This window comes from Gadus morhua, chromosome 22 (genome assembly GCF_902167405.1).
Source record: "Gadus morhua chromosome 22, gadMor3.0, whole genome shotgun sequence".
NCBI lineage: Eukaryota > Metazoa > Chordata > Actinopteri > Gadiformes > Gadidae > Gadus > Gadus morhua.
The window spans coordinates 23289327-23317076 of record NC_044069.1 but is presented as its reverse complement, the minus strand read 5'-3'; the positions used below and the strand labels follow the sequence as shown (position 1 = coordinate 23317076).

Here is a 27750-nt window from a genome sequence, read left to right as displayed (position 1 = left end):
ACGATTTAACATGTCACACTTTAAGCGTCTTATCGTTCGATTAAGCCCAGTTCAGACCAAAGATTCACCCTGCAACGACTTGCAACTCCTTGCGACGCCTTGCAACGAGACGGGCTGCGACGTACTAAAACTGGGCAGTTCACACTGGCTGCAACGCGCTGCAACGGTCTGCGACGGTAGGTGGTTTCCCTAGCAACTGTGAACGCAAGTTCACATGTTGATCTGGCTGCCTTTCGTGTTTTCAAGAATTTATATATTTTTTGCGGAAGATTTCTTTGTGGGTCTACGGTACAACAGAATGAAATCCGACCTTATTAATATTCCCCCCCACGATAGTATGAGTTCGAATCCCGTAATGTATCATATTTTAAGCATTCGTTTTTAATTTATTTCGGCTTTAAACGGTTCTACGTGACAAGTTTCTTCCAATTACACTCCAAATACGAATGAGATCGGAATGTTTTTGACATTTTATTGAAAGACAAATCAAAGAGGCATTCGCAAGGACAGCTACGCGTCTGTCCCGATTTCCAACAGCTGGCGTAGCCACGACAACAAACGACGCATTCGGCTAATGGTCACCAGTTAACACGGTCACGAGTTGAACTTAATAATAATAAATTACATTTATATAGCGCTTAATATGGTACTCTAAGACGCTTTAAAACACCACACCAAGTGCCACCGCAATGTCGCAACAACATGCCAACGTCGTAAAGGACAGGTTGCTCCTTCAGCAAGCGAATTAAATTCTCCTCCCTCTCCTCGGACCAGAAGTCTGCCATTTTAGGATATTTGTATGCTGGAGTGGACAGTACGGTATACGGAGTAAGGCCGTGACGTACAAGTTGTTCTGTGCTGTGATTGGCTGAAGAGAAATAGTTAAATCGCTGCGTTGTAAAACTGGACCTTGCGATTTGACATGTTCAATCTCTGGCGACTCCTTGCAACTCCTTGCGACGCCTTGCAACGGCTTGCAACGACCCGTTCACACCGCCCCTGCGACGTTCTAAAACCGTCTCGTTGCAAGCCGTTGCAAGGTGAATCTTTGGTCTGAACTGGGCTTTAGAGTACCATATTAAGCGCTATATACATTTTATTTATTATTATTATTATTACTATACGATCTCAGAGCCAGGAAATCGGGGCTTGTCTCGTAGTAAGACTGGCCACACAACAAGATTCGACGGTGCGATGCTCTCTACTTTGTATCATTCACGTTTGCACGTTTGTTTATATCTCCTCAATGCGGCAATTCCTCACAATAGTTGCGTTGCGCGTGACATGAAATATACAAAGTAGACGCAGCAACAACGTAGCCTGGCAACAAAGCCAGATCTTCTTGATCGAATTCATTTTTGCGGTTGTTACTCCTAATCAGCGTAGTGCAGTGAAGGCAGTTGGTAAACACTGCGCGTGAGCTCCAGCTGTTCGCGGGCTTCCCTCACGCAACTGGGGGCGTGGTTCCCTCATGTCATGTTATTAAAGGATCTATCTATCTATCTATCTATCTATCTATCTATCTATCTATCTATCTATCTATCTATCTATCTATCTATCTATCTATCTATCTATCTATCTATCTATCTATCTATCTATCTATCTATCTATCTATCTATCTATCTATCTATCTATCTATCTATCTATCTATCTAAACATTTCGTCGTGGGGTTTTCCAACGTCGCAGACGAAAACATCGCAGATCGCAAGCATGTCACATTACAAGACCTCGTCTCGTCGCCGACTCCTCAAAATCGTGTACGATTCGCAAATTCGTCTGCGACGAAAGAATCGGGGCAAAATCGGGCTGAAATCGTGTAGTCTGACCGGGCCATTAACGGAAGATAGCACTCTCACCCTTAACGGAAGCTAGCAGTCTAACCCTAATGGAAGCTAGCAATCTCACCCTTAACGGAAGCTGGCAGTCTAACCCTAAAGAAAGCTAGCAGTCTAACCCTAATGGAAGCTAGCATTCTTACCCTAGCGTTAGCTGGCAGTCTAACCCTAATGGAAGCTAGCAGCCTAACCCTAACGGAAGCTGGTTGGAAGGAATCTCTTTTGATCGATGAGACGGACGGAAAAACACACACACTCCACACACCAGGTGGATAGATCACATTAACACAAAGATGGATGGATGGATGGATGGATGGATGGATGGGTAACAAGAATACATCAGCAGATAGATAGATAGAGATAGATATATAGCTAGGCGACATGACTACAGCAGCAGATAGACACGGGCCACGGCTCTCAAGTCTCACGCATTCGGCGTGAGACACACACAATTCAACCCATGCACACACTCACACGCCACACTTCGTTCCTATTTAACAGTCGAACAGGTGGGAATCAAATGGGTTCCCGTACGTAGGGTAACGGACATGCCCTCTTTTTGAGAAACTTTTAAAAAAATGTGTCCGGGCGGAATTTCAAAATCGTCCTGGATTTTATGACAAAGCCTCTTTACCACAGCATTGGCGTACTGAATGCAACAGATATATTTTAAGCATTGGACTGAGTGCACCATAAATACATATCTTTGCACGTTTGCAACGTTTACAATTTCAGGGAAAAGTATATGCCTCTACTGGTGTTGCTTAGGCCAATAGCCTTTTGAGGCAGTGTTTCTGAATATAAGTGTTAAGGGCGAATAATGCTTACTATCATACATTAGTCACCATGTCTCTGGGCACATTTGTATGCACTCGCATGTTAATATAGAAGATAGATATAGATATATAGCTAGGCGACATGACTACAGCAGCAGATGGATATAGATATAGATATATAGCTAGGCGACATGACTATAGCAGCAGATGGATATAGATATATATAGATGGATATAGATATATAGCTAGGCGACATGGCTACATCAGCAGATTGATATATATATATAGATATAGATATATAGCTAGGCAACATGACTACAGCAGCAGATAGATATAGATATATATATAGATAGATATAGATATATAGCTAGGCGCCATGACTACAGCAGCAGATAGATATGCATAGATAGATCCAGATATATGGCTAGGCGACATGACTACAGCAGCAGATGTGTGTGGAGAGAGAGAGAGAGAGAGAGGGAGAGGGGGAGAGAGAGAGAGAGAGGGAGAGAGAGCGAGCTAGGCGACATGACTACAGCAGCAGATGGATGTGTGTTGGTCCCTCTCCAGACGGACCTGGAGATGGTGGTGGAGGACCTGGCCCAGAAGGTGAACCGGCCGTACCTGAGGACACCATGCCATAAGATCATCAGCGCAGCGCGGCTGGTGCAGCAGAAGAGGCAGGAGTTCCTGGCCTCCGTAGCGCGCGGTGTGGCCCCCAACGACTCCCCCGAAGCCCCCCGCAGGAAGTAGGTGCTTCCCTAAAGGTCTTGAGTCGATGAAGGCTTTTCAGAGATGACTGAAATTAGGTTTGGTCTCCCAAGTTGAGACTTGTGAGAAGATAAACAAAAGTCTAGATCCATAACAGTGTTTTTTTCTCCATCTCAGTTACCCAGGAGGTTCGTGGGATTGGGAGTACCTGGGCTTCGCCTCACCGGAGGTAAGAACCCATACACACTTCTGTAGTCTTCTGTTGTCTTCCCCGCTCTGACATGCTTACCATCAGCCTCACTTACGCTAACCCTTAGCTTAATTTACACTAACACTTAGCTTAAAGACTGTGTTGCAGGTTACCGGAAGTTTTGATTAATGGGTACATAAAGCACTCAAAATATGTATATCATTTATAAAATGTCTCCAAAATAGTGTGAAAGTCCAAGTTTTTGTCGTTTTTGTCAGTAATGGCTGTTTTCTAACGCCATTCGGCGATGACGTCACATTGGGCAGACGTGATGGAAGGTAGCCTCAGCCTATTACTAGAACTATGCCTATTACTAAGAGGTGGCAAGAACCACAAATAACATGTATGATGGCCCACAGCCGTATAATTTCAAACCTGTCAGACGTGAGAGGGCGAATGAGGAAATGCCGAGAACTGATGGCGGTCAAAGCAAATTTAATGCATGGTCAGAGGAGAATGAGCAATGAGTTGCTATCATTTAGCAACGCAGCAAAGAGCACTGGAGCTAGTAAATGAACAGCAGTGCATACAATAACGACACTATTATTTATTTTTACTCTCAGTGAACTTAGAAGAGCAATCAACTGAATAAATGGCAGGTATAGCCTATCGGACACGCAATCAGTGCACTTGCAAATGAGTGCCTGCAAGTATGACCGATCGTGGTGTAACATAACCATAATCTACCACAAATACGATCAGACAGATGTACCTTGAACACATACACAAAGCATATTCGTCCAACCCGGAGGATGCTGACAGACAGCCCACAACAAGCCAAACATCACCACGGCCGGTGTGCTCTCTCTCTCTCTCTCACTCTCGCACGCCCGTACACAATCACTCCAACGTATCCAACTCTAAGACTAGGCTGCTTCACTTACTACAACTAACCACAAGGTCTTCATAACCATGCAGTATGCCGAAGCCGGAAATGACACACGCACAGTCACACGCTCATCTTATGCAAAACAATCAGTTTTATCATCAACATTCAGTCACTGCAAAGATTTAAAGAATAGCCTCTAACCATAAGTTAGAATGGACCCAAAGTGTGTGATTGATACAGTCTGGTTTAGCTTTCGCCTGCTATCCGTTTTTAGTGTGACTTCTCAACATTCATCTGTTACGCGCACATGGCTAATTTGCATACGTGCACAGGACTGGCTGGCTCCGCGAGGCAAATAATATAACATTTTTAATCATCTATCTATCTATCTATCTATCTATCTATCTATCTATCTATCTATCTATCTATCTATCTATCTATCTATCTATCTATCTATCTATCTATCTATCTATCTATCTATCTATCTATCTACGCATGTGTCTAGTTTTAATGTGTCAGACTTGTTGTCTCCCTTGTTCTGTGTGGTCTTATAGGCTATACTGTCCTGTGTGAGCCGAATCAACTAAATGAATTCCCTACGATTTGTGTCGTTTGGTATTAATAAAGTCTTGACTAGGCTATCTATCTATCTATCTAGGCTATTGATTAATAATTATTCGCCGAAGGCGAAGTGAATAGTGGGGAATAGGAATAGTGGGCTATTCCCCACTATTCACGGAAACTGAAGTGAATAATTGTTAATTAAATGTTTTAGTATATACTACACGTGAACACTAAAAAAAAAACAAGATAACACCGGGATTTATTTGTTTTTATTAGCGGTTAATTTATTTTTATTAGAGGATATTTTGTGATGAAAACAATATCGAGTTTGAGATGTCAATCATGGGATATTGCCCAAATTGCCAATATCCCGAGATAGCGAACCAATTAAATTGCACCATCTTAGGAGGTTCACGTGTAGCATATACTTACTATATATAATATCTACAGTATGTAATTATCTATGTACCTGTATAATCTGCTGAACACTCTTACTAGTCTCTACTCTCAAGGTTCTCAATGCGGCTTTGGTCCGCGTCTCCCCAACATGACATCATGCAATGCATTCTGGGGGAAATGAGAATCAATAGCAAACCGCAAAAATAGTACCTACTTCTTCGTATTACACTCCGTTTTGTGATACCTAACAACATTAAATACAATGCATTACAGTTTAAAATATTTATTACCAACAAGCAAATTGCACAAATTCATTGGAAAATGAAACCTGCAACACAGCCTTTAATATACGTTTACCACCAGCCTCACTTATTCTAGCCCTTAGCTTAATTTACACTAACCCTCAGCTTAATTTACGCTAACCCTCAGCTTAATTTAGTGGTTTTCCTTGATGCCCGGCTAACACACTTCATGTCGGTGACAAGTGTCCTGCGTGGCAGAAAGTGTCTGTGGCTGACCTGGTGTGTGTTTAGATGCTGACTCGTCACTCTGTACTGGGAGGAGGGGATCCAAGAGAGAGGCAGTCCCAGGTAACACGCACGCACGCACGCACGCGCGCGCGCACGCACGCACTCTAGGCCATCTGTACCGTGCTCAAGTACGATTGCCCCCCCCCCCTGCTGTGCGCTGGCCTGTGCTCACACTAGGGCCTAGGCAATCTCAACTGGGCCTGAGTACGCAGACCGTGCCGCAAAAAAGGCTTGCATAAAACGGCCTATTTGACAGTGTTAAAACGCTCAGTGAATGAGGGATGTATCTGTGTAGAACGGCTCCAAATCAGCAACAAAGTCAGTTAAGTCTCAACTGTGTTCTCTCTCTGTGTTGTTCTACTAAGCAGCGGAGCGCTTGGTGGTGATGTATTACGACGTGATGACGTATGTACAAGAGGCAACCGCACTCGGGCCCAGTTGAGATTGCCTAGCGTGAGCACAGGCCAGCGAACAGCAGGGGGGGAGGGCAATCGTACTTGAGCACGGTACAGGTGTGAAACAGACTTGGGCACGGTACAGATGGCCTAATGTGAGTGCGCCCTGAGTGTGCCCTAAGAGCTCTATAAATAAAGTGTTTAGTTTTGCATTTTTTTCTAAAACATGCACTTGCTGTCTGCATGAGCTCCTTCTGTGAGCTGAGCCTGATCATGCTGGCCTTCCCTGAACCTCCAGCACACACAACCTAGCTTTGGTTTTAAATACCTAGACAAATACCAAATGTCTTCCTACTTCTTTCTCCTCAGGAGTACGCTGACCTCCAGTACCGACGGCGGCATCGCCAGCGTCGCCGTGGCGATATGCTGAGTCTACACAGTCTGCGGAGCGGCAGCAACACGCCAGAGACGGGCCGGAGGAGCGACAGCTCTGGTTAGAAAACGCTCGTTATGAGCACACTCGTTATAAACACACTCGTTATAAACACACTCGTTATAAACACGCTAGCTATAAACACACTAGTTAAAAACACGCTGGTAATAAACACGCTACTGCTAAACACGCTAGTTATAAACATGCTTATTAGAAACACGATAGTTATGGACACAATAGTTATAAACACGCTGGTCATGAACACACTAGCTATAAACACTAGTTATAAAAACACTTGTAAAAGCACGCAAGCTAGAAAACGAGTTATGCCCCGTTTACACCATCCCGCTAATGGCCTCTTCCACCGATGTGGAAGTCGGGGTGATTCGGGGGACATCGGGCTAAAAATGTATGATCGGGTCAATTTATCGAGGTAGCATTTACATATACCCGATGTTATAACGATAACATAACGATTTATGCCAGGGAAGACACCCGAAGTGCGTCATTTGACGTCATTTCGAATGACGGCAAACACGTCAAATGGCGCGTTTGTTGTCATTTGGCGTCATTTCGGGAAAAGGCCAAGGGGAGACTGGTTTAGACAGATAGTTATTTATATTAGAGCTGGGTTTCGATTCAAATTTCAAGAATCGATTCGATTCCGATTTTGATCTGATTTCCGATTCGATCCGATTTCGATTCGATCCGGGGGTTAATGTTATTAAAAATGAAAAATGTATTTGAACCGTTTCCTTCACTTCATGACTGTGTAGAGAAGCAACATATTAAAACTAGTATTATATCAATATTAAACAGCAAATCTTACAAGTATTGGTAGTTACTGATGGCTGGAAGACTGATGAAAAGGTTAAGGGTCAATCTACCTTCAAGAAAGATAATTCAGGACAATAAATGGAGGACATCATTGAGGTGACTATATCTGCAACAGTGGATTCCTACTGGAACACTAACCAGTGCATTATTATTATGCTTGAAAATAATTAAGAATTCACCCAAAAGCGGTTGCTACCAAAAGCATTTTTATTTTAAAACTGCTCACACTTAATAAACTGAGAAGTAATGAAACTGGAAGTATAAAATGTAAACGTTGAGCACTTTTCTTTAAAGTGCGAACATAAGAACAGAACATTTTAAACTGTAAAAGCACTGAATGGCGTCTATATGAGCATGTTCAAATCTGTTCTAAAACCACACTCAAGATTTGTTTTCAAGAATATGCAGCACCCCAAGTGTTCAGGGGAATCCCATGAATATTTTCCATGAATATATAAAATATAAATTTTTAACTTATAAAATTCGAAATTGTATTTTTTATTATTTATTTTTTTTAATAAAAAAAATCGATCTTTGGACGTACGAATCGATAATCGATCATTAATATGCGAATCGATTAAAAATCGGAAAATCGATTTTTTCAACACAGCTCTAATTTATATATATTTATTTATATTACAATAGCGATTTTATAATAATAGAACACCGGTTCTAAATGGGCGAAGTACCCCTTTAATTATAAAAGTAGGACATCCATCCATCAACCCCTACTTATACCCAAGTGACAGATCGACGGTCTTCCTTAACACAATCTGGTCACAATCGTTATTTGTCGTTAGACTATAGGTATAATTCGACCTGCAATCTGTATGTTTCGGGTTACATTGGCTTACATCGGGTCTAATTCGGGTAAAAAATAAATAGCGTGACTCTATCGGGTGTACTTCGTGTGCATTTGTGTAATAAACGTGCTATTCCGCATGTCTTCCCTAGAGACATCGGGTGTCTCTCGGGGGTCTTTCGTGTGTTGAGGTTGCCGATATCAAGACGATAAAACACGATAAAGCGCGGAAGATTAACGAATATGGCCGATGTACCCCAGGAAAATTCCCGAACGATTTGCGATGTCTTACGTTATACTCCCGTTCTATTCCCGATTATAGCCGATTAGCCCATAGCAACGCCTGGTAACCGATTCTACCCCGATAGACCCAAAATTAACAAACATGTTCATTCTTTGCCGATGTTGCCCGATCATTGAGCTTTTCTACCCGTTGTCTAACGATGTTCCCGGAAAGAGTAACAGTGTTTCCCGATGCAACCACGCTATTTGCCGATGTTATAACGATAGCTGCTGATTTAGCCATCGGGCACCATCGGGGTCCACTATCGGGTAGGTGTAAACAGGGCATTAGCTAGTTAGTTATTCTTTACTAGTTATAAACCCTGAGCAAATTGTGTGTTGTACAGAGGGACTAGAGAGGAGCGAGAGCAGAAGACGAGCCCTGGGCTCCCTGGACGACGAGGACCCCAACATCCTGCTGGCCATCCAGCTCTCCCTGCAGGAGTCCCGCAGGGAGAGGAGCCTGGGTCCCCTGGAGGGAGGAGGAGGAGGAGGAGGAGGAGGAGGAGGAGGAGGAGGAGGAGGAGGGGGGGAGGAGGAGGAGGAGGAGGAGGAGCGCCAGGAGCTGGATGTCAGGAGAATGGTGATGGAGGGAGGAGAGGACCTCAGACTGGGTCTCGGTGTTAGCCTGGCAGGCATGCTATCCGCCTCCGAAAGCCTAGAGGCTGACGGGGCGCTGGGACCCCCCCGCGGCCCCCCTACCTACCCCACCTCCCGTCTCAGCGCCCCCCGCCCCCCAACCAGGACAGACTCTGCCCACCAGCTTCCCCCACCCTCCACCTCCTCCATCACCCCCCTCCCTCTCCCCCCGCCTCCCCCTGCCCTATGTGCTGAGCTGCTGGAGCTGGGGAACGTGACCGCGCCCTACGGGGGGCCGGCTCAGGGAGCGCCGCCGCCGCCCCTGCATCACACACGGGACCACTGCGAGCTAGCCGTCGGCCCCAACATACTGACCGTCCAGCACCTGCTTGACCACATGGCCGCCGCCGCCGGGCCCTGCGGCGCCGGCCAACGAGATCAGACTTACCGTCTGGTGGCGGGCGACCACTCTGAACGCACTCCCAGACGCACCGCCCCCAGTGCCCCAGAACGCCTCCCTGCCGCTTGCCCCCCTGCCCAGCTGTGCCTCCCCTCCCCGGGGACGGAGCCGGATCTCCTGGTGTCCCCCGTCATCCCCCCGGGCGGGGCCTTCACCCCCAGCGACCCCCAGAGCCTGGAGCCCCTGGACCCCGAGGCCGGGGTCCAGCTGCTGGACAACATCATGGCCTGGTTCAACCACAACATCAACCCCCAGAACAGCCCCCACAGCCTGGCCCTCATCCCCTCGCCCCCCACCACCGAGACCGAGTCCTCCCCAGACTCGCTCACCGAGCCCAGCTCGGAGAGGCTCTCCTCCAGGGGAGCCCCCCCCGCCTGGCAGCCCCTGGAGGGTGAGCCCGAGGCGGGGAGCGATGGCCTTGGGGTCAGGGCCGGGGGCGGGGGGGGCCTGGAGGCCTTAAGGCCTGACAGGCTGGAACTGGACCTGGACCTGGACCTGGACCTGGACCTGGAGTTGGAGAACAGGGAAGCAGGCGTAGAGGGTCAGGCGGCTGTGGAGGGTCAGGGGGGCGTGGGGGGCGTAAAGGGGGCCTGCGATGGGGACTTGCTGCCCCTGGACGAGACAGGCCCTCTCCCTTGCCCCCCCCTCAGCTGCAAAGACGATTCTGCTCCCAAAGCTCCCGCTAGCGAGACAGACTCAGAGTTAGACCCCGCCCACCGAATAGGGGAGGACCAATCACCTGAGGAATGGGAGGAGCAAGTCCATTTAGTGTGAGATTTTAAATGCATCTGAAAAACACCAAGAGAGGAGGGGTTGGGTAGAAAGGATATTTGGAGAGGTTAGAGATTATCAGAGTGACACTGACAGAGTTAGATGTGGAAGGAGATGGGTAGATGGAAAAAAATAACAGGAGTTAGTTGTTTTTAACTCAAGTGTTTCATCTTTTTGCTATACTGTATGTTAATGGAGAAGTTTTTGCGACCACTTTGTTCCTTGTCTGGGGCGCTTTGTCAGGTAACGGCGACGTCTGGAGGAGTGTGATTCAGGCCGGCTGTAAGTGGATGCACTTATGCTTTGACATCTAAAAACAAGTGTTTCAAAGTCAATCCAAGGGTGCACCTTATGAAAGCTACTGATATCATAGTTGTTTACTGCTTCTGTCGTTTACGTTTTGAACTATTTATTTAATATTTTTATCTGATTGTTTGTCCTTGTTGTCAAGAGTTGCTCTAATGGTTCTCCTCGGGCGATGCCTGGCGCTAATCATGCAGGTTACCATGGTGCCCGCATCTTGCACCTGCAACTTGGGTAACACCCATCCACAGCCTCCACCCCCTCTCACCCATGACTACCACGGTACCACCCCCTTACTACTGCACCCAGCCAGCCTGTACTGACTCCCTGGTTGGCGGGGGTGGTATTAAAACCTGCTGACGGAGCGTTACGATACAATCACCGCTGGGGCCGATGCCACTATTTATTTTACCAGGGATGTCCATGGTGACCCGTGTGCCTCCTGAGGGCCGCACTCGGGACTGACCTTCATCACAGTGTTGTCGGGGAAAAGGCGTTGTTTTATACCCCGCACTCTACAGCCGACGGTGAAAGAGTTAGACGCACCGGCAACAGACCTTGGACGTCAAATCGCCGGGCGTCACGGCGATGGTATCTAGTTTTCCTTGGAGCTACGCCCGTTGTGATGATGTGGTGGGATCACTGAAGGAATTAAACTAGCCTCTTTTTTAATTTATTTGATGTTACTTTACCTGTCGGCCAGAGTACAGGATGAGCTACACATTGCTCCTAGAGCGGCCATCACAATCCATCTTTCCAGATCCCTCTGCTATTTTTCCATCAGTCATTATCGGAAGGAAGTTATCGGGCAACATGGCCAACGTTTACAGAGTGACTAAATTAAAATAATTATTGGACACTTGCACTGTTTGAATCCAAACACTTTAATTTAGAAGGATTTCAAATATGAATTGAAAAAGGGGCTTTTATTTTGTGTATGTACCTACTCCTTGACTGACGGCCAGTACAGTGTGCTATTGATGAATCTATCAACATGAGAGGCTTTGATTGTTTTTTGATATTATTCTTAAGCTCACCATTCCAGTTTTATACCCCAATGCAGAATAATTTTCCTTTCCTATGAGATCACTCTGTTCAGTCTGTGTGCCTTTTTAGTTCTATTTAATATATCTTTAATTTATTTTTGTTTAGACGCTGCATTATCTTTATACAGAGCTCTTGAGATATAGGAATTGTGACTTTTACGATAACCGACATAACACCTCTCTGGTGCGACTGTTGCCATATGTGGGAAAGGGGTTCAAGTTACTAGTGAATGACCAGATATCCCTTTGTGCCCTTCGAAGTCTGGTAGACCAGAGGCAAATGCCACAAAGCAAAGTCCACTTGCTAGCCAGCCTCTCTCGTCAAAAACACATTCTTAACTTAAAGTAATTCAATAACGTATAACTCAGAGGATACTTTATTCAATCTTTCATCCTCTGGCTGGATTTACGCTCTCCTGTTCTGAGTTCATTCTAAGTTCATGTTTTTATATAATGGTCTTGCTGTGTGAAGTTTCCTCTGAGTCTTTAGTTTTCCTACTGCCTGTATCTTAAGGTATACTACTCAACTGTACTGTTTACAAATGGTCAAAGTTGAACACTGCCTTTAGTTGTCGATAGGTGCTTTGAAAAACAGACTGTGTTGATGATATTGGTTTGACTGTGTTGCCAAACAGATGTGAAATAAATATTAGCGACACACTACCCAGGAATAAATTGGGTTTTGAACGCTAGTTATTGAAAAGTAGTGGAACTATTGGTGTTTTATGAATCAATCATATATGCCTCCACTTAGTTTAGCTTTTGGTTTTAAGCTCCATCAACCAAAATACTGCTGCATTGTTCTCACCTTGTTTAAATTGAATGGTGGCTTCAGGTATATCTGAGTGAAGGTGACAGTATTTAAATCATCTCAATGAGAAACCTTTTTCTTAAGGTGAGTATTGTTTGGACATGGAGACGCTGTACCTAGCGTGTCACTCGGTTATAATGCCTGAAGCTCTGCCAAAATGAGTTCTGACTAGGACTAGAATTGCTTTCATGACATTGGAACTGACTTAAGGCTATTATATAATTTGTAACTGATTCATCAATAGTTTCCTTCATCCTTGATTTGAATAATCTTATCTCAATTTTAGTATTGTCAAGGAATCCTTCCTCATCCATGCTCTACCAACGACTGTACACACCAGTGTTGATTGAACTTCCACAGATTGTACCTACATTCCCAATCAATCAAGAAGACCAGAGCCAATATTTGATCTGTGCCCAGTAGGTCTACTGTTAAAGAAAGTTTCAGTGCAAAGATTACTCTCAATAAAATAGATCAAAATAATTGAATGATTTAATTCCATAACTGACTTTTACTGTCTACTGCCTAAACAAATACATTTTAACCCTTGATTCTAGATGCTCTACTGAGTTAGCGTGAACCATAAAGGCCCTTTGGATCTCTGTTGTGTCTAGGTGGGACTGGGTTCTAGGTAGGACTGGGACTTCACCGTTGTCCCACTAGGCGGCGATGTCCACTATTTATTCTCCTGCATTGTGTCGCCCTACTGATGACGACAGACCCCTGCGACGGAACGTATTTCATACTACACAACGGCGGCCTTCTTGAGCGCTGTAATTTTTTAATACTAGGTGGAGGATTTGTTTCCAGAATCCATCACCGTCATGAAACTTGTCCGGTAAGCGATGCTTATTTGTGAACCTGTATCGATTCATGTAATTTGCGGTTGATGTTAGTGACCGATCATTTAGGATGGCATTGGATTCTAAAAGGAGCTGAGTCCTGAGGCGGGAAGCTTCGGATGAATGGAGTCCGACCAGGGCTCTAATGTGTTCCTAACTTCATTAATTAACACATTGTGGTTCAAGATGGATCCAGTTAAAAAATGGAATCGACCGATTTCGTTAAATGTGTATATCCACGGTATTTTACGAGGGCATTTTCGTTGTTTTTCTCGCCGAGTAAGACGCTGGTGCTAGCTTCGAAGTGCATCAAGATATAAAGAATTGATTATAGAAGGGACCCTTTGCCGGTTCTCATTCCCTCAGACCGTATTTAATCTAAACAAAAAAACGTTACACTTAGTAATGCTCCTAGCCTATTATGATCTATGTTTAGGTTAATGCTAACGACACATAGTGAACAATGCATAACAATCTCACAGATTCCAAGAGCAGCATAGCGAACAAATGGTCTGATCAACCCTTATTGCAATGAACAGGTTTTTGATGAAGCTCAGCCATGAGACGGTCACCATTGAACTGAAGAATGGAACCCAGGTCCACGGCACCATCACAGGTGAGTACCTCCCATTGGATGGAGCAGACCATTCACTTCCGGGTTCACCTATGCAATACAACTCATGCCTAATGGTTGGTATTCAGCTCAGAGCCTTCCCTGATCGCTTGTGTTCTGCCCATCAGGTGTCGATGTGAGCATGAACACTCACCTGAAGGCAGTGAAGATGACTCTGAAGAACCGGGAGCCCACACAGCTGGAGTCTCTGAGTATCCGCGGCAATAACATCCGGTACTTCATCCTGCCCGACAGCCTGCCGCTGGACACCCTGCTGGTGGACATCGAGCCTAAGGTCAAGTCCAAGAAGAGGGAAGCAGGTGAGCCATGTCTGAAGAGCTCACCGGTGCTCTGGTTCCCCTCCCCTTTCTTATTGATTCATCAGCAAACCAGCACAACTCTCAAGAGTACCCCTTCAATCAAGAAATGGTTTGAGTTGCACGTAGAGAACTAAACAACATTTGTGCTTGAGTAACAGTTTCTGACCGTATGTTAGGGCTGTACGGTATGGACGAAAATCTATATCACGGTATAATTTGAGGCATATACGGTAACGGCATATCACGGTATGTTAATTGTATCATCTAATTTCGATATAAATGCTTCTGAAGGGGTAAAATACTGTTTAGGCAGTAAAACTGCATAGGAAAAACTTTTCTCAAGTTACTTCCAGCTCTGAGAAACACTAATTTTTAATAGAATAGAATTCCTTCTCCACTTGCTCCACCCTGCTCACGATTGTTTAGACCATCTCTTTATAGCCCTTTCCATCGACATTTTGAAAGGGAACCGTGTCCTTATAAGTTAAAGTAACAGGTAAGCAATGACAGCGTTTGTTATCTCGTTCTGCCGCTGGCTTTTTTTTGGACTGGCTTTGAAAAATGCCTGTGGAAGCGATGTCTGAGATGCAGAGACAGCTTCATGCTACCAAGCGTATGTCTCATACGGTGTGGAATGAGATGAGAGCTTGTGAAGGGAGCATACTGCCTGAGAATGCAGTATTGGTGTCAAACCTATCCCCGGTAAAAGTAACGTTGCGCCGAATTGTAAAAGGAACTACGCTTTGTTAACATATTTACAGTAGTTGCACGTAAATTTACTTTTTACATGAAGTAGTTGCGTAACTGTAGTAACACGTCACTAACTGTAACGCGTTAAACACAACACTGCCTACGACACACCGGTGTCACGGTAACGTCAAAATCCATACCGTAGCGCAAATTGGTGGGTGTACTTTCTATACCGTTTATACCGTACACCCCTACCGTAGATTACATTTGGAAACAATTATTGGACATAACCGTCCAGCTCATTTAAATAGTTGAGACTTTAATGCCCTGTGCCTGTTCCTCTAATGTCGATGATGATATGAGGCATATAATGTCAATTTCTCTATGAGCTGGTACTTGATGTTCATTATTCAGAATAAACCAGCGCTCTGAGAGGTGAAACAGTCTTGGAAATTGTTGGGACTCTATCAGATTTTCAAACATGGAGACATTTTGAATGGAATGATGGTAAAAATAAACTAATTGCTCAGTCAAATACAAGTTACTTTTTAAATCCTGTTGTGTTGTATAATATGGATTTGTGAGGCTCTGAAGGCTTAAGATATTCTAAACTTGTGGTCAATAAGATATTGGCGTTAATATAGCATTTCAATACTAACCGGTTATAACGTGACATTCTGCATTTTCTGGGGTTCTGGGCAATACCCCTGAGATGATTTGGCTTCATTCTCTAGTAATGCTTGAGTCTGTTCCTCATTTGGCTGCAAAAGCTTTCAATAAATGGACCCAATTTTAATTTGCCATGAGTGTTCCTGTCTAGGCAATCCATCGCTCTTTCCAATCCAGTGAAATAAGGAAAGATTTGGTTGTAATGTAACAGTAATATTTACTCGTTCACTAAGAACAGTGACCGAGTGAGATGAATATGAACCCCGGCTTGTGTACGCCTGTTGCCCACTTAGTCTGACATGCTGGGGAGCTCATTGGGTGTTGGTTTTGATTCAAAGTTTGTTCATATTAAATGCTGAATCAGTGGGCATAGGTCGACAGAAGTTCGACCAGCCATACAAATCTCCAGCCATACAAATGCAAAGGGAGACATTCATACATGCATACACTATACACAAGGGCCCCTTGCTTTATAGGTAGAAAAAAAACACTTATTCATAAATCACCTCAATTAATAATGCTTGTTGTACTTACAAACGTATGAATTGGAGTTGGCAGACATTACTGCTGCAGAATCTATTTATTTTGTATCAACTTATCATCTTTTTTTTTATTGCTAGTGTTATATTTAAAAAGCTAAACTACAATAGAACGTAGCACTGCCATATGCTGGGCTGGGCTACCTTGTTGGCTCAACTCAGAGAAGACGTGAAGCTTTCTCAGACAGTTAATTGTTTCTAAGTTAATTGTTTCTAAGACAGTATAATTGTTTTTGTGTCATCCCCGAGATTTTCCAGAGTTGCAACCTTTACTATCTGCTGTTCCGAAATAGGCCTAAAACCGTAAAGCATTTTTTGATTTATAATAACAAAACGAGTACATTTGAGATGCGATTTGAATACTTGCCTAATGAGCAAATCTTCGGACTCAGCGCTAGATGTCAGTGATGTAGAGTTCTAACCCTCCTTCATCAGTTAGAAGTTTGCCCATTTCGTATGTACTACAATCAAGAATAATATACAGATCTGATCATTCATACTGTAATGCAGCCCTAGTTAGCTGATTCAGCCCAACACATCAGATTAATTAAATTAAAGAATGAGTGAAACTTGTTTCACCTTGTTTAGCCCGGGTGCCAACTCACCTGCACGCCAAAGGAAATTTGTCATGAATAATTTGAGAACTTTTAAAACGTATTTCTTTTGTAACAAGAACAATTTAGAATTAAAACCTTTTTAAAAGGGAAAACGTGTTTATTTGGAAGGCCTCTGAATTGCGTCACCGTGGGATACTATTATGCGTTTCATAAGCATTTGCTGCAGGGTTAACCATGTTTCTTTGTGCGTTATTAGATTGAACCAGGGAGCTCCTGTTAATCAGGAACCGCCGATTGGACTTGTAGTGTGGTCAGCATCTGTGTGTTCCTGCTTCCTAACCCTTTCATTATCCTCTGTTTATCCCAGTGGCTGGTCGGGGCCGAGGCAGAGGTCGTGGCCGTGGCAGAGGCAGGGGCCGGGGTCGCGGGGGACCCAGGAGATGAACACCACAGCGATGCAGTTCTTTGCCGTCGCCTCACTGTTTGTACAGGATTTTCTTTTGTTATTTTTTTAATGCAAGGAATGTGTGAATTCCATGTGATTTTTTTTTTTTCTTTTGGTTTTTCCTATTTTGTATATTAAAATGTTCTCCTTGAACACAGAAAGGTTTATCTTGGATTTATTTTATGATTTATTTATGCAGTTGGTCATTCTATAGTTTGGTGATTTCGTTTTTGGCCTATAGTCATTACATTGGCCTTGGCTGTATGAGATTTCACTAAAAGTTATGAAAATCTGTACCATGAAGTTAAAGAATATGGTGTTTCATGGGTAACGGTTTACCTACCAACCGTCATCGATGACAAACTACCTGGTGATGAAGAAACATTTGTTCTGACTAAAAATCGTTGGTATTGGATTGTTACGGACTTTGACTTGGTATTATTAGAATGGAAATACAATTTCTCATAGTTAATGTAAAGTACATGTGCTGGTCCACATACCCCGAGCAATAGGATATAACTGCTCAACCAATCAAAATATGTAGGAGGGGAAAACTGACTTTAGCCACAAAGTCCAACTGATGACTGCTGATTCAACATCTGTGGTGTACGGTGTCATTTCCACGTGTGCCAATTAATTAATTAATTTCATCCGGAACAACCTTATGGGAACTCACTCCCAAAGATATTAACTGGAGCCCTACCAAATCCTCAGATTAAGTTTTGTTTTAAGCATGCACCACAGTTGTTGCTGAAAGCGACATGTGGAACGCATGGGGCACCATATCCCTTCCTGGAGATCATCCTGACCACTTAACCCCACATTCGGTTTGTGGGGTGGCTAGAAAAGGTCTGAGCAAAAGGAACCATCCAAACGGCTGACGGACCACGTTGGTGCGTTCAGCTGAGAACAGCCATCAGTAAAACAGTCTTCCAGGTAACATATTTAGGGGCCCCCGAGTGAGATATAGTTAAATCCTCACAGGAGATGATTAGGTACAAATGTAACTTGGATAAAGACGTGCGTGTTATCACAGACTGATGTATTGAGATGGTACCACTGGCTGATGGTGACGGAGAAAACTCCGCCCAGTCTGGTTATGTAGTAGGCTGCCGCCTTTCACAAGCACGCAGTGAACTTTTTCAAAATAAAAGCCTAACTTGGGAAAATTTCTGAGGACAGCAGCTTGTGTGTGACCTTTGCGCAGCACTTGATGCGCGGTGGGACAGCAGTATACGAAAGATGTCGGGCACCGGGAGATTCATGTATTTTGCATTCGGAAGCAATTTATTGAAGGAGAGATTGCAAATGGCCAATCCTTCCGCCACGTTTCGATGCACTGGTCGACTGAAGGTAAAATAACTGCTTCATTGAACTGTAGCTCGGTTACAATAACTAATGGGGTCATCTAGATGCTTTGGACTGCCTGTACTGTACAGCCAAATCAGTTAAAGGAAATAATTGAAATATGACAAGTAACGGAACAAAAGCCGACTAGAAGCTGAATTGAAGTGTATGGTATCGTATTCTGGGTCGAAATGGCATACTGGGCTCATGCTAAATGTACTGAATAACCAGTAATAACATCAATACACGAATGTCCGCTTTAACAAACAGTCCATGTTCACTTGGTTCCTGGTTCTGCGCATTGCTCATATCATTAGAGGGAGTACGGAGGCCGGGAGGTGAAATGGATTTTTTAGTTTTCTCGTTAATTCAGAAAAACTGAGCAATTATTTTTTTTGCCATTAAAACTTATCTCAAATCTCTAAGATAATTAACCAATTAAATCAGAAAAGGTATCCTCTCAAGTTAATGCATTACGCATCCGTCCATGGCGCTGTCCGATCAATGAAACAGCGAAGGGCTGGGGGCGTGTTGTAAGATACGAGTGCGAAAAAGATCCGAACATCACTACATGATTATTCGCAGCCCACGGATCGGGGCGTCGGGGTTGATCGATTAATTTTGACAGAGTCATAGAACCCCCCTAGGGGAAATGTTGCTCACAACTTTATCTGCAATCAGAGTTAAACACGTTAACAATCTGTAATAATAATAATAATTGCTAATCCCTACAATTACAATAAGTATCCACAGATACTATTTGCATACCTAATGAAATAGTAGTATGAGTAAGTAAATAGTATGAGGAAGCATGAGACAATATTTTCTTCTCAATTAATCCCATTTCAGAACACTGCTTTCAGTAACTAATTTAATCATATTTGCACTGGGAGGAAATGCCCAAAACAGAATAAAGTGCAAAGAAAATCTGTATAATTATGCTGCCGTATTGGGCGGTGATTTTTTTAAAGGTCCCGTCCCATGACATGAAAATCTCACTTTGTGAGGTTTTCTAACATAAATATGAGTTCCCCTAGCCTACCTATGGTCCCCCAGTGGCTAAAACTTGCGTTTGGTGTAAAACTAGCACTAGCTGTTCTGCTCGCCTTTGAAAAAACTGAGGCTCAAGCGCGCTGATCTGGAATGTCTGTATTCATGACGTCATCAGGAATCTCAGCTCCTCCCCTTACTCTGCCTGGCCCGCCCAGAGACGTTGGCCCGCCAATCAGACTCGACCGTTTGAGCGCCACATGTGTGTGTGTGCGTGTGTGTGTGTGTGAATACACACGCTGTAACGCAAGTGTTTCTTGTCGGTTCTTTGACGTGTCTTGTATTTCCACAACGAGACTGTCGTGGGGGTTATCTGAGCCATGGTTGAGAAGGAATTGGGGGAAAGGAACTTTGGTTTGAATTGCTGAAGTACATGAACTGTGACATGCCGCCGGTTGCCGCGAGGCACCATCGCCCGGCAGCGGGCAGCCGGCAGCAGGCAGCGTGCGGTTCAGTCGACTTCAGGTTGATGTGAAAGTGGAAGAACCAGAGACGTCGCAGAACCCGACAAAGTCGTTTGTGATTCATAATATCGTCTGGAGGCGCACACAATATGTTATATGACATAGATATCTATGTATTATATGATATTATTTAGATATAGAGCTCCAGGACTGTAACGCAAGTGTTGTACACTTCCTTGATATTTGGAAAACCGTTCTGCTGTTGGTGTGATGGCGCATAACACGTCGGACTCTCGTCTCTGGTATTTCTACAACGAGACTCGTATTGGGGGTTATCTCAGCCAAGGTTGAGAATGAATTGGGGGAAAGGAACTTTGGCTTTGACTCCCTTAAGAACATGAACCACGACAAGGAGGAGAAAGGGATCTTTGCCGGGCAGCGCTTATGCACCTCCGCCTCCGGCGGTGGTCCCTCAGCGGGGCTCAAGCGGGAGACATTCGCCGCCAACAATCCCTTTCTCCTCCATGTGTTGGTTCATGTTCTTGAGGGAGTCAAAGCCAAAGTTCCTTCCCCCCAATTCATTCTTAACCTTGGCTGAGATAACCCCCAATACGAGTCTCGTTGTAGAAATACCAGAGACGAGAGTCCGACGTGTTATGCGCCATCACACCAACAGCAGAACGGTTATCCAAATAACAAGGAAGTGTACAACACTTGCGTTACAGTCCTGGAGCTGCATATCTAAATAATATCATATAATACATAGATATCTATATCTTATAACATATTGTGTGCGCCTCCAGACGATATTATGAATTACAAACGACTTTGTCGGTGTAGTAACTCACGGGAGGCTTCTTATTGCACAATTAAGGAGCTTTATTTCGTTCCTGACGAACAGTGTGCAGCATACGTAACATGGTAAACAAGGGCACATGGCTGACTGAACTTGTTCTGTGCCTCACTCATAGGTTAACTCAACCGTAACAACAAAGGGTTGCTGCCACCTAGTGGACAGCGGATTAACATATTTTAAATACTCTGCCCAGTTATAACATCCCTCCCTCCTTAAGCAGGTTATACAATTATTATTATTATTTTTTTCTTTAAACATTCTAACAATACAAACAAATCAGTTTCTTTTCTTGTTTGATTAGGTGTCCATATTAAGACCCACTTATCAATGAGTCTTTCTCTTAGTTCAACTGGAAGTCTTTAAGATAACTGGGCAACTTAGTTTCCCTTTTGGCCAGTCGCTTCACTGGAGTTTGGTTTGCCACAGCTCTTTGGTCTGAACTTCCTACAGCTTCTGTTGCTGCTGGCTCTTCCAACTGGTCACCACTGAGCACAACCTCCTCAGCATCCAGCCATGCTTCATCTTTTTTGTTGGGCTGAGTTGAAACAGTCTGTTGTTTTTCATTGCCCCTTTCTGGTATCTGGTGGTGATCAAGAATCTGATCCACATGTCTCCTCACTATTCTCTCATCACCCAGCATCACCTTGTATGACACTGGTCCCGTCACTGACTCAATGATTCCTGGAATCCACTTGGGTCCAAAACTGAAGTTCTGGGTCAGCACTGAATCTCCTGTTTTAAAACAGCGTTCTTTTGCCTTTTTGTAGTGATCTTTTATTTGTCTTTCTTGTTTTTTCTGCACTCTATTGTTTAGGTCTGGGTGGATTGAATCCAAAGTGCAACGTAGCTTCCTCCCGAGAAGCAGCTCTGCTGGTGAAAGGCCTGTTGTAGTGTGTGGTGTCACTCTGTAGCTGAATAACACTCTGGCTACTTTAGCTGTCAGCGTGCCTTCGGGCACTCAATTGTGGTGGCTGAAGTGGCAGAGTTCACCGGATACACGTCCATCCATTTTGAATGTGCATCTATGAGCACAAAAAACATTTTTCCCATGAACGGTCCGGCATAATCCACGTGAATACGACTCCAGGGCTTGTCGGGCCAATCCCAGGGGTGTAACGGAGCTGGTGCCGGGACGTTGCGATGCTCCTGACATGTTGTACAGGCCTTTACTGTATCCTCCACGTCTTTGTCCAGCTTCGGCCACCAAACGTAACTCCTAGCCAATGCTTTCATCCTGGACACTCCTGGGTGGCATTGATGAAGTTGTCTCATGACACTTCCTTGGCCTGGTTTTGCCACAACCACTCTCGACCCCCACATTACACAGCCATTTTGAATACTAAGTTCAAGTTTCCTCACCTCATAAGGGGCAAACTCCTCCCCTTTTTCTTTTGCTGACCAGCCGTCGCGAACCATTTCTCTCACTCTCGACAGTACTGGATCTTTGTCTGTCCATGCTTCCACTTGATCAGATGTCACAAGCGTGATGTCAGAGCTCTCCAGCATGAGAACCCTCTCTTCCGACGTCTCCACTTTTGGTGTATCTGGCAAAGGAAGGCGGCTGAGAGCGTCTGCATTGCTGTGATGTTTTCCTTCCTTATACACTATTGTGTATTCGTAGGCTCTCAGTGTTACAGCCCACCTTTGGATCCTGGGCGAGGCCATTTGTGGTACTGCTTTCATCTCATTGAAAAGTGACAACAAGGGCTTGTGGTCTGTCACTATAGTGAATTTCCGTCCATAAATATATTTGTGGAAGCGTTGTATTCCAAACATCACAGCGAGCCCTTCCTTATCCAGTTGTGAGTAGTTTTTTTCTGCTGTGTTTAGTGTTCGTGAGGTGAAACCTATGGGTCTTTCAGTTCCATCTGGCATGTGGTGTGACAGTACGGCACCTACCCCATATGGTGACGCATCACATGACAGCACAATGTCCTTCTCTGGATCGTAATGCACAAGCACCTGAGCTGACTGCATGAGTTCTTTAGATTTTTCAAAGGCTGCTAGTTGTGCATCTCCCCACTGCCACTTTGTGTCTTTTTGTAGCAGTTTGTGCACCGGAGCAAGGACAGTAGACAGATTTGGTAGGAACTTGTTGTAATAGTTTAACATTCCCAGATATGCCTTCAACTCTGTCACATTTGAAGGTGATGGTGCCTCTCTGATTGCTTCCACCTTCTCATGCACTGGGTGCAGTCCTGTTGCATCCACTTTGTGACCCAAAAATATCACTTCCTCACTCATGAACACACACTTGGTCCTCTTGAGCCGTAGACCGGCCTCCTGTAGCCGTTTCAGCACCATAGTCAGAGTCTTTAGGTGCTCTTTGTCGTCTTTTCCCGTCAGCAGGATGTCATCCAGGAAGATGGCCACACGAGGGATGCCCTGCAGTAGTCCCTCCATGGTACGTTGGAAAATAGCCGGACATGATGAAACGCCAAAAGGTAGCACTCTGTATGTGAACAAGCCTTTGTGTGTATTTACAGACATACTTTTTTGCTTCCTCATCCAATGGAATCTGGTGGTAGCCGTGACTCAGATCTAACTTTGTAAATTTCTGTCCACCTGTAAGAATGGCAAACAGGTCCTCAATTCTGGGGATTGGATACTGCTCCAGTTTTGAGATCTGGTTCACTGTCAGTTTGTAGTCTCCGCATAGCCTTACTGTGTCATCTGGCTTCAACACAGGGACCACCGGCGCTGCCCACTCAGCATATTTTACTGGTTCAATTATCTTCTCAGCAAGGAGACGGTCGAGTTCAGCCTCAACTCTCCCTCTCATGGCGTATGGGACGGGTCTGGCTTTAAAAAACCTGGGGGCTGCTTCCTTGTCCACATATATTCTTGCTGGGGGGCCTCTGAATCTCCCTAGTTCGTCTTTGAAAACCTCCCCAAACTCCCCCAGTATCTCCCCCAAGGTCTCGTCTTTAACCTGGAGTATCTGTGGCTCTGGTCCCCTCTGTGCCTTCTCTGGGGTCTCTGTCCGAACATGGTGGATCTGGGGTTCTGGTTTCCACTGTAAACCTAGCCTCCTAATCCAGTACCTGCCTACTAGACTAGGGCCTGAACCTGCCACCACTACCAATGGTAAGTTCTCTACTAGCTGTTTATGCTGTACTTTAACCACTGCTGCTCCCACAACATTTACTTTATGTCCCGTATATGTTTTAAGCCTCACTCTACAGGAGCGTAGCTCTGGCACCTCCTTCCCCCATAAGGTTTTGTACACAGAGTGGTTCACTACTGTTACCCCACACCCCGAGTCCATTTCAAATTGCTCTTTCTCCCCATTAACAGTCAATGTCTGTATAAATGGCTCCTCTGCTGGTATGTCTAGTTGTTCTAGTTTGTACAGTGTGAACATGACTTCATCTTCGTCTATGTCGCCCTCCCCCTGGCTGACATAATGTGTTCCCTGAGGTTTCCCATACTTCCCTGTTGGTACCCCACCCCCTCTAGCCTGTGAAGCGCTAACTGAGCCACCTGACCTTCACACTTTTTGAATGTGGCCCATTTTCCCACACTTATGACAGGTTTCCTTAATGAACCTACAGTCCCCAGCCCTGTGCTGCTCACCTCCACACCTGTAACAAGCGTTATTCTGGTGCTGCTGCTTAGTGGGGAACTGCTTGACATTTTGTGCACTGCTTGAGGTGCCCTCATGTATGAGTGTGTAGACTCCAGAGACTGTAAATCCTTTACATCCTTGCTGGCTGTCTCAATGGCTTGTGCCAGCTTCAGTGCTTTCTCAAAGGTCAAATCCGGCTCTGACAACAGTCGGCGCTGAATGCGGTCATCTCCGATCCCACAAACCAGTCTGTCGCGTAGCATCTCCGACAACTTGTCTCCATAGTTGCAATCCAGTGCTAACTTCCTTAGCACAGCGATGTATTCCATTACCGTTTCCTCAAGCTTCCTTTGTCTGGAATCAAACTTGAACCGCTGCACAATCTCGCTGGGTTTGGGGTTGAAATGTTCCTTTAAAATCTTGACCAGTTCGGCAAACGTCTTGTCTCCGGGCTTGGCGGGACTGACAAGGTTCCTCGCGAGGCTGTACGTCTTCCCACTGAACTGAGCAATATAGCTTTCTGCCGACTTGCATCTGTGATTTCATTAGCCTCAAAAAAATGGTGGAGTACCTCACAATATTCTTCCTACGTCTGCGTCTCACTGTCGAACGGAGCGGGGCTCCCTACCAAGGCCGCCGCCATGATTGTTCCCGGGGAACGTCCAATTCAGATTCGAACTAGCAACTTTACAGTCTTACTGTTTTGCTTGCATCCCCACGAGGCATCGGCTTTAGTTTATCCTCGTCGCCATTTATGTAGTAACTCACGGGAGGCTTCTTATTGCACAATTAAGGAGCTTTATTTCGTTCCTGACGAACACAGTGTGCAGCATACGTAACATGGTAAACAAGGGCACATGGCTGACTGAACTTGTTCTGTGCCTCACTCATAGGTTAACTCAACCGTAACAACAAAGGGTTGCTGCCACCTAGTGGACCGCGGATTAACATATTTTAAATACTCTGCCCAGTTATAACAGTCGGGTTCTGCGACGTCTCTGGTTCTTCCACTTTCACATCAACCTGAAGTCGACTGAACCGCGCGCTGCCTGCTGCCGGGTGCCCGCTGCCGGGCGATGGTGCCTCGCGGCAACCGGCGGCATGTCGCAGTTCATGTACTTCAACGAGTCAAACCAAAGTTCCTTTCCCCCAATTCCTTCTCAATCATGGCTCAGATAACCCCCACGACAGTCTCGTTGTGGAAATACAAGACGCGTCAAAGAACCGACAAGAAACACTTGCGTTACAGTGTGTGTATTCACATTGATGTGGACGTTGAAGAACCAGGAACGTCGGAGAACCCAACGCGGTCGTTTGAGATTCATAATATCGGCTCACACAGCTTTTGGCCGTGATAATATATATTATATGAAATAGATATCTGTGTAGGCTATATGATAATATTTAGATATAGAGCTCCAGGACTCCCGTGTGTTCTAGAATATTTACAGAACACGGCTAAAGGCTGTGTGCGCCTCGCCATTGCGATACATCCACTGTAAACAGAGCGCATGGTACCCTGGCTGCAAGCTGCTCAGGGCCACACCCCCACCCTCCTCCTTGACACGCCCACCGAAACAGCGCATTTGGGGGAAGCTCAATGTGCATCTGGCTCGGAGTGGCTGTAACTCTGCACCACGGCTGAATTTCGGGAACGTCTTTGAATACTGTGTTAGTTGCCCACTAATACCTATATTAAAGAATACATAAAATAGCATGTCATGGGACCTTAAAATAATAATAAAATAAAAAAAATATATATTTTTTTAAGTGTGCCAATGATTATGCTGCCACGTGCCAGCGGTGGCACGCGTGCCTAGGGTTGCCGACCCCTGCACTAGGACTATGGAATTGTGACTACTGAACTATTTCACTTCAATTCAAAGCAGGCTATAGTAAGGACTTATTTAAGAAGAAAAAAGATTATCTCTGGAATAATCAGTAGGCATTTCAAAGGAAAACTTCCCACATTAACGCTTTGTGATTGTCCACACTAGTTGGTTTTCAAAATATAGGAGGTTGAAATCAAGTGGTAGTGAACATCATTTCCATAAATTGGCTCAGAAAATGGTCAAATCGTTTTGACTGAAACGAGAAACGGCAAGCCTCACCAAAACAACATACTGACTTATGCAAAGGTTGTACTATTGCATATGTTCAACATTTTTATTACACGGCACTTCTTCTTGCAGGACTATGTGATGAGGTTTGGTCTGTGGGCAGAACATGTTACTAACCAATGGCATGGCGGAGTGGCCCACATTTCATTCTGTCCCGGCGAAGAAGTGTGGGGAGTGGTGTGGTCTATGAGCGACGAGGACAGGCCCAGCCTGGACAGGTGAGACACATTCACACACCTGACCAGAATGTTTATTCGTTTTTTAATAGTGTTCACATAATCCAGTACTATTCCAGTGACTTTCAATTATTTTAGAACTGTGACCTGCTGATGAACCCATTTCAGGTCAGAAAACTGTTGCGATCCCAATTTAATAATAATTTTTTTGGGTATCTTGCTTCCCCACGCATCTTTGTAACCCTATTAACATCCTATGGTTATGTCCGTTTCCAACTAAAGGAGTGGTCATGGCTTCAAAAAATGGGTAGCCTGTTGCTATACAAAGGCCCTACAAAATGTTTGAAATATCTATTTTCTTTTGAACACTAAGTAAAGACAGCCTTTGAACATTCCATGTGTGTCTTTAGCCAAGAAGGGGTGGACCGCGGGATCTATTCTCCTATGGAGGTGAATGTGGAAACAGATGATGGTGACGTGTGCTGTAGGACCTATCAGATGACAGGATTCCACGTCTGTCCTCCAGCACCGCAGTATAAACAGGTGACACTAAGTCCCACTCCAGTGACCAATGGGTCATTTCTGGACTTATCTGTTGGGGGGGGGCGCAGAGAATTTTAAGAATCCATTTTTTGTCATGTTTTATTGAGTTTGTCTTTAACACATGTACTTTATGCTTCTTTTAGGTGGTGTGTATGGGGGCCAAGCAGCACAGTCTTCCTGTGGGGTACCTTAAGAAGATTGAAGCAGTTGAAACCAACAATTACAGTGGACCCTCTGTCCTTGACCAAATCTCTTTAAGCACAGTTTCAAATTGAATGTTTACAAATTAGGTCTTAAATAAATACATGGAAAAGAAAACTGCCTATTTATCTTGAATACATGGTCTTCATTATATTCCATGACATGTCTACTGAGGGACTGCTTGCAAAACAAATGA

The 27750-nt window shown here is 44.7% G+C and overlaps 3 protein-coding genes across 5 annotated transcripts in view; all 3 read left to right on the top strand.

Moving 5' to 3' along the window:
- Positions 1 to 13097, top strand: part of LOC115535646 (ankyrin repeat and IBR domain-containing protein 1) — a 50461-nt gene extending 37364 nt beyond the window's left edge. For 2 of the 3 annotated variants that reach the window (XM_030347027.1, XM_030347029.1), the window contains 5 exons: positions 3183 to 3361; positions 3501 to 3552; positions 5899 to 5955; positions 6660 to 6783; positions 8992 to 13097. In XM_030347027.1, coding sequence (XP_030202887.1) covers positions 3183 to 3361; positions 3501 to 3552; positions 5899 to 5955; positions 6660 to 6783; positions 8992 to 10457 — 1878 coding nt within the window. In that variant the 3' untranslated portion in view covers positions 10458 to 13097. The remainder of the gene's footprint in view (positions 1 to 3182; positions 3362 to 3500; positions 3553 to 5898; positions 5956 to 6659; positions 6784 to 8991) is intronic. The other variant, XM_030347028.1, reaches the window with a different exon arrangement.
- Positions 13098 to 13302: 205 nt separating this feature from the next.
- snrpd1 (small nuclear ribonucleoprotein D1 polypeptide) lies at positions 13303 to 17454 on the top strand. Its single transcript, XM_030347044.1, has 4 exons — positions 13303 to 13452; positions 13996 to 14072; positions 14198 to 14389; positions 17212 to 17454. Exons 1-4 carry the CDS (start codon positions 13439 to 13441, stop codon positions 17286 to 17288), a joined length of 360 nt encoding a protein of 119 aa, XP_030202904.1. The 5' UTR covers positions 13303 to 13438; the 3' UTR covers positions 17289 to 17454.
- Positions 17455 to 18371: 917 nt separating this feature from the next.
- ggcta (gamma-glutamylcyclotransferase a) lies at positions 18372 to 27682 on the top strand. The gene is made up of 4 exons (XM_030347043.1): positions 18372 to 18642; positions 26707 to 26852; positions 27221 to 27353; positions 27497 to 27682. Exons 1-4 carry the CDS (start codon positions 18532 to 18534, stop codon positions 27626 to 27628), a joined length of 522 nt encoding a protein of 173 aa, XP_030202903.1. The 5' UTR covers positions 18372 to 18531; the 3' UTR covers positions 27629 to 27682.
- Positions 27683 to 27750: the final 68 nt, after the last annotated feature.

Excerpts from the sequence above, each read along its gene's own strand:
- ggcta (XM_030347043.1), top strand. The coding sequence starts at position 18,532 with ATGTCGGGCACCGGGAGATTCATGTATTTTGCATTCGGAAGCAATTTA. Across the intron at positions 18,643-26,706 it reads GATGCACTGGTCGACTGAAG|GACTATGTGATGAGGTTTGG; the intron begins GTAAAATAACTG and ends TTCTTCTTGCAG. Across the intron at positions 27,354-27,496 it reads CAGCACCGCAGTATAAACAG|GTGGTGTGTATGGGGGCCAA; the intron begins GTGACACTAAGT and ends TGCTTCTTTTAG.
- snrpd1 (XM_030347044.1), top strand. Across the intron at positions 14,073-14,197 it reads GGTCCACGGCACCATCACAG|GTGTCGATGTGAGCATGAAC; the intron begins GTGAGTACCTCC and ends TCTGCCCATCAG. Across the intron at positions 14,390-17,211 it reads GTCCAAGAAGAGGGAAGCAG|TGGCTGGTCGGGGCCGAGGC; the intron begins GTGAGCCATGTC and ends TGTTTATCCCAG.